Source organism: Condylura cristata, unplaced genomic scaffold (assembly GCF_000260355.1).
Source record: "Condylura cristata isolate star-nosed mole 26May11 unplaced genomic scaffold, ConCri1.0 scaffold00004, whole genome shotgun sequence".
Lineage (NCBI taxonomy): Eukaryota > Metazoa > Chordata > Mammalia > Eulipotyphla > Talpidae > Condylura > Condylura cristata.
In genome coordinates this window covers 10,556,991-10,563,709 of record NW_004567105.1, presented here as the reverse complement: position 1 = coordinate 10,563,709, position 6,719 = coordinate 10,556,991, and the positions used below count along the sequence as shown (strand labels likewise).

General features: G+C 56.1%; 1 protein-coding gene across 1 annotated transcript; it reads left to right on the top strand.

Moving 5' to 3' along the window:
• The first annotated feature begins 3,731 nt into the window (after positions 1-3,731).
• On the top strand, positions 3,732-4,409 carry ASCL1 (achaete-scute family bHLH transcription factor 1). Its single transcript, XM_004675744.2, has one exon. It carries the CDS (start codon positions 3,732-3,734, stop codon positions 4,380-4,382), a length of 651 nt encoding a protein of 216 aa, XP_004675801.1. The 3' UTR covers positions 4,383-4,409.
• The last annotated feature ends 2,310 nt before the right edge of the window (positions 4,410-6,719 follow it).

The window sequence follows — 6,719 nt, the reverse complement described above, 5'->3', positions numbered from 1 at the left end:
GCAAGTGTGACCTTCTTGCAGGGCCAGGAGGGCTATCTCTACCCATGCTGACACCTGACCTGAGGCTGCCCACCATCTTTCTCACTGAAATCTTATCCCTCTTGAGGGGGTACTATGGCTCTGGGTCTATAGAAGAGCAAGCCAGCATTCAGAATGTGGGATACTGGCTGTCTATCTTCCCCCCCAGGATCAGGCTGGTGGTCTCTGGGCCTAGGAGAGCAAGAAGCTCTTTTCAGGTATGTGTGTGGGAGGGTGCGGGGTATTATCTAGATCACTGGATCAGAGACAGGATTCTAGCCAGTGAAAACATCTAAAGATCTTGTTTGGGGAGAACATTCCCCTTGGCAGTCCAGAGTCCCCTGCCCTTAAAGTGGTCTCCTGACCTTAGGGCTGGAAACCTTAGGGCTGGAAATAGTGGAAGTGACAAATGATGGGCTGGGCTAGGAGGGAGGTGGGGAGCATTCTTCTTGCATGCTTAGGAAGATGATGAAACCTGGGTTCTTAGGGATTTTCAAAGGCTGAGGGCAGGTGTGGGCTCCTCTAGGCTAGAGCTGGGAGGAAAGAAAAAGGGTTCCCAGGTGTTGTTCATTCTCCTGGGCAGAGGGGCAGCCCAAAGCCCCCTCCAGTGTGTGGCTTCAGTACTGGATACTTCTATTCAGGTATTTGGTCACTCATTGGGGAGATGCCATGAGGAGTTGGGTGTTAGCCTTAGATTTTGGCTTCAGCAAAGCCCCTCGTGATTGTGCTTCCTTGAAGCTGGCAGCCAAAGAGCAAACAGAAGACACACCAGCTCTCCTACTGCAAATTCTCTGTGCCCCTAGTTACATTTGGAAACCTTTACAGATGCAGGCACTGAGGCCAGGGAAGGAAGGTGCACTTGGGCAAAGTCACAATGCAAAATGGTGGTAAAGCCAGCACTAAGGCCTTTGTCAAGCGAAGCATGAGAGAGTCTGACGTGGAAGAGTTCAGCAGATACTCTCACCCCACCCTCCATACACCAGCCCGAGTCTTTACCTAAAGAGGAGCAGGTGAAGCCAAAGGAGGTCTCCTAGCCATGCACCCAAAGCTCAAAGCCTGGGTGTCCACGCAGGCAGCACTGGAATAAAGCCGCTTCACCGGGTGTGCAGAGGCTTCTGGGGTGGAAAGCAGGTGGTGTTGCTCTGCTTTCGGCATCCTATGCTTCTGGAAAGAGAAGGCAACTGTGCTCTTGGAGACCTCTCAGCTCCTTTCCTGGGGGTTGAGGGCTGGGAGAGGAGAGACAAGGAGAGTAAATCCAGTGGGGGCTCAGCAAAGAAATGAAAGTCAGCAAATCACAAGGTAGCTGTGTGTATGGTGGGAGCCTGGAGGGGGGAGGTTTACAGAGGGCACAGAGTGGGCCCCAGGCTTCCCAAATCCACCTGACTTAAAAGAGGAAACTGAGGCAGAGAAGAGAGGGGCTCGCCTGGAAGCCACCTGCCTTTGCTGTACTCCCCTACCACATTGTGCCTTCAATTCTCAGCTGCTGCCACGCACACCAGAGAGCCTCCACCCTCGCCACTGAACCCCCACTCCCCAAGATGCTTTAGAAAGAGAAGCCCAGGAGAAGCTCTTATCTCCGCAGCTCACCAAGGTCCTCTCTGCACCCAGGTCTCCGGTCAGAGCTGCCTGTGTCTACTGGACAAATCAACCCCAAGACGGCCTGGCCTTTCTTCGGGCGGTGGGGGGACATGAGGTGCGCCCTGCCTCCTTCGCTTTCCTGCAGAGAAGTCGGCGGCACAAAGATGCCGCCTGGCCCGCGGCTCGCTTCGCTTTCCCCGCAGCGCTGCATCCCAAGGCCCGAGGCTGGACCCGGCTCCGCCAGACAACGCCAGGGCCCAAGGCCCAGGAAGGGCGCCTGGACGGGCGCGGTCCCAGCGGCCGAGCGACCGCTGTAAGCGCCTCCCCCTCCCTCGCGGCGCCAGCACGCGGCCCCACCGGGCTCCGCTCCCAGTCGCCTGCCACCGGCCCGCCGGGCACACGCCTGGGGCGGGATGGACACAGAGCCAAGGCCGCCGAGGTGCCGTGGCAGCGCCGAACCGCCAGGGAACCTCTCCATCCCAACAAGCGCCATCACCCTCTCCCTCCTGCCCCACAGCTTTTTTATTCGGATCTAGGCCGGGAGCATCCCAGCGAGGCCCCTCTTTTGGCACACCCCAACTGGTCCCGAAACAAGCCCCGGGAGGAGGGGCGGCCGGCGAGGATAGGGGCAGGTCAGGGGACCTCCTGGGGGCACAACAGGTCCTCACCTACCTACAGCTGTGATCACAAGCACCCCTCACCCTCAGCGCGTCCACTTCCTCCTCCCAGGCACCCCTCACACTTGCAAAGCTGGAGGACACCCTAGTTTTCACACCTGGATGGGACGGTAGACGCCACCTGAAACCACTGGGCATTAAAAAAACATCAGTTCCCAGGGCGATACACGGAGGCTCCTAGAGAATGTCACTTACCACGGGTCACAAGGGCCAGGGAGAGGACACTTTGGGACTGGAACCCACGTCTCAACGGTACTTTCACCGTCCAGTTTTTCCACGGAGTTACCCCCACCCCACCCCCATGTCTCTGAACTTCAATCTCAACATTGCGTAGGCGTCCAAGGACAGGGCACGTCCCCAGTTGAATGACAGTGGGCAAGAGAAAACAAAAACTGGGTAAATGGAGTCCCCTGCCCCTAACCTCGGCACAGTCCCCCTTGCCTCTATTTTTTTTTTGCCAAACTGTTCCCCGTGGTTTGTTCAAGTTCCCTGGACAATCCCGGGACACTTCCCCCCACATCTTTCCACCCATACCCCCAATCCCCAGAGCCCTTTGCCCTTGCTGCGACGCCCGCCCCCCCTTGCGGAACCACCCCCGGCCGCAGCCCGCCCCAGCGCGCCTCCTGTTTATTCAGCCGGGAGTCCGGCACGCGCCGGGCGCACGCACTGCAACAACAAACCCGGCTGAATGGGGAGTTTGCAAGGAGCGGACTCGGGAGCAGGCGGAGGAGGGGTGAACAGGAGGGGGAGTTTGGGGAGTTGGGTGGGAGGAGGAGGTAAGCGGAGGGGGAGTGGGGGCTGCAGCCGCCCGCAGCAGCAGCGGGGAGTGGGGCCGAGGCGGGGCCAGGCTGCGCGTGGGGCTGGGTGTCCCATTGAAAAGGCGGCCGCTCTCCGGCCGCCCAGCACTCTCTCACTTCTGGCCAGGGAACGTGGAAGGCACACCGACAGGGAGCCGGCCGGGGAGGGCGAGTGAAAGAAGGAACTAAGAAAGGGGGTGAGCCGCCAAAAATAAATAAAAAGGGCCTGAACCGCGGCTGGACAGAGCGAGACCCAGCGCAAGCGGGCACAGCCCTGGGGAAGGACCGGACACAGAAGAGCGCGCCCACCCCTGACTTTTGCTTCTCTGTTGCCTTTTTCTTTTTTTTTTAACAAGAAGCCGCTAGCGGCAGCCTCACACGCGAGCGCCACGCGAGGCTCCCGAAGCCAACCCGCGAAGGGAGAAGGGAGGGAGGAGCGCAGGGCGTGGAGGGCGGAGGAAGAGCACTGCACCTTCTCGGCTGCCCCCCAAAGAAGTCTCCCGGGGGGGTTTGTATTTCTTTCAACGTCCCTCGGGCTGCCCCTTCGTCTCTCTGCCCCTTTCCCTCTCTGTCCTCGCACCTACGTCCTGTCCCCCGCGCGCGCCCCGCACGTCGCGTCCCCGCTCGCTCCCATCCCGCGACTCTTGGGCGGCCGCTGCGCATGGAGAGCCCTGCCAAGATGGAGAGCGGCAGCTCGGGCCAGCAGCCCCAGCCGCCACCCCAGCAGCCCTTCCTGCCGCCCGCAGCCTGCTTCTTTGCCACCGCGGCAGCCGCGCAGCCGCCGCAGGCGCCGCAGCTGAGCGCGGCGGCCGCCAGCCAGCCCTCAGGGGGCGGTCACAAGTCAGCCACCAAGCAAGTCAAGCGGCAGCGCTCGTCCTCGCCCGAGCTGATGCGCTGCAAACGCCGGCTCAACTTCAGCGGCTTCGGCTACAGCTTGCCGCAGCAGCAGCCTGCCGCCGTGGCGCGCCGCAACGAGCGCGAGCGCAACCGCGTCAAGCTGGTCAACCTGGGCTTCGCCACCCTGCGGGAGCACGTCCCCAACGGCGCCGCCAACAAGAAGATGAGCAAGGTGGAGACGTTGCGCTCCGCCGTGGAGTACATCCGCGCGCTGCAGCAGCTGCTGGACGAACACGACGCGGTGAGCGCCGCCTTCCAGGCCGGCGTCCTGTCGCCCACCATCTCCCCCAACTACTCCAACGACATGAACTCCATGGCCGGGTCGCCGGTCTCGTCCTACTCCTCAGATGAGGGCTCTTATGACCCGCTCAGCCCTGAGGAGCAAGAGCTGCTGGACTTCACCAACTGGTTCTGAGGGGCTCGGCCTCGTCAGGCCCCAGTGGGAATGGACCTGGAGGGCAGGTAGGTGGCGACTTAGAGGGGACAGGTGCATCCTCCTGTCTTCATCCTCTCCCCTCCGCTTTGGTATCTGGAGGAGAGGTTCATCTCCCAGGAGATGGGACGGGGCGACGTAACAGATCTGTTCAAGCTTGTGATCTCAAGCCCCACGTTGTTAGTGTCAGTACTGGCCTCTTAGGGTCCCTAGGGGTGAGGTGGGGGTGCTCGCTGAGCCCAGTCCTTGCACCTGTCAGAAGAGAGCCTCTACCCGGACAGATCCTCTCCCAAACCCCTGTTTGCCTCTGCCACGAGCCACCAAGTTCACGCTAACCTTTTGCGTTCTTCTCCTTGTGTTATAGGGTGACCACACAGCCTGCATCTTTACTGCTTTCTCGTCAGCGACGTTGGAAGGGAGGAAGAAGGGGGAGGGGGAGAAGGAAAACAGAGGAGAAGAAGAAATGTTAAAACCAGACAACCAACTCCAAGGCCGACTAAGAGACGCATGCCTGAGGAGCAGAGCTCTCAATGCGCTCAGAAGGTGTCTTTGGCGCTCCACTCATTCATGGAGATAGGAAGAGCAACCCGGACCTGCGGCAACCGCAAAATGCAGCTTGTGTGCAAAAGCCAGTGGGCTCCCGCGGGAGAGCAGCAGCGTGCGCCCCTAGAAACTCCCACCCACCACTCACAGGCTGAGCGCAAACTGCTTCCTCTGGTGCCTTTACCTCTCCGCTCTCTCAAAAGCAGTTCTTCACCAACTAGACGTGGGCTGGTGTCTTTCCTCTCCGCACCCCCCCACCCAGTAAGCTGTGGACTTTTGGCCTGCAGTGAAATTATACTATACTTAGTCCTTTGAAACCCCTCCCCCACCAGGGGCCTCCTCCCCAAGCCCCATCCCCTCCCTCACACCATCTTTTCTACTGTTTTTCATCATAGAATGCTTCCAATCTTTTGTGAATTTTTTATTATAAGAAATCTATTTGTATCTATCCTAACCAGTTTGGGGATATATTAAGATATTTTTGTACATAAGAGAGAAAGAGAAAAAAATTTATAGAGTTTTGTACAAATGGTTTAAAATGTGTATATCTTGATACTTTAACATGTAATGCTATTACCTCTGCATATTTTAGATGTGTAGCTCACCTTATGACTGCCATTTTCCCTATGTGGTTTTGTAAAGAACTCTCCTCATAGGTGAGGTCAAAAGACCACCAGATGTACTTCAGCACCGATGTGTCTTACTTTATAGAAACGTTGTTAATGTATTAATGATGTTATTAAATACTGTTCAAAAAGAACAAACTTTATGCAGCTACTGTCCAAACGCAAAGTGGCAGCCAGTAGGATTTGATAGGTTGCCTTTTGGAGATTTCTATCACTGCCTTTTTTTCCTTACTGTTTTATTACAAACTCACAAAAAAAAAAACATGTATAACCCTGTTTTATACAAACTAGTTTCGTAATAAAATTTTTTTTCCTTTTTTTACAAATGAAAATAATCAGCTGCCTCCATGTCTTATTTGCTTCCACTGTCCAAATTATTATGGGAATGCCAAGGGGGAGGAGCCGAGGGGTAGAAGGTGCTGCAAAGCCATCTACGTGGCAGAACCGAGCAAGATAAGTCCATGACTAGGCCCACCCAAAGTGACTCTGGTGACTTTGGAGAAAAAAGCATATAGAGGTTTGCTTGCTGTCTTCTCTTGCAAGTATAGAGAACAGGTGGTGCCTGGTGGCTGCGCCACCCTTTGATGAAATGACTGTATGTTTTAAAACTTCCACCCCCACAAATTATCTGCAAAGAGTCCTCACCCCAGTCACTCATTCTGAGTTCCTCATAGTGAAACTGCAAAAGGGCCCACAGAGAAATGGGCACAGGGAGGATGATAGAATGGGGTGCTGAAGTTTGGGGGTGGGGATGGGGGTGACAGGATGGGGTGCTGGAGTTGGGGTGTGGGTGGGGGTGCTCCTTCCCACATTCCCAGTGGTGTCTGTGTTCTACCCTCCCATCCAGGCACACACAGTCCACCTCCTTTTCCCTAATACACACACTTTCCATATTGATTTTAAGTAAAGGGCATGTTGTGATGTGAATTCCTTGCAGAAGAAGTTAGATTTAAATAAATAAAAGCCTTAGAAATGTGTGGTTGCTTTGAGACACTGGCCTATCTAAGCTTGTGACTCTATCCGAATAGCGTGAGCTGCGTGTAAAAGTACCCAATTACCAAGATTCAAAAAGAAATTGGTGGGTTTTTGGCTGGCTTGCTTCTTGTCAGTTAGCAAGGACGTGCTCAGAATCCTAGTCGCCTCTCCCCGG

What these genes read in the sequence shown, in the direction of transcription:
- ASCL1 (XM_004675744.2), top strand. Translation starts at nt 3,732, where the DNA reads ATGGAGAGCCCTGCCAAGATGGAGAGCGGCAGCTCGGGCCAGCAGCCC.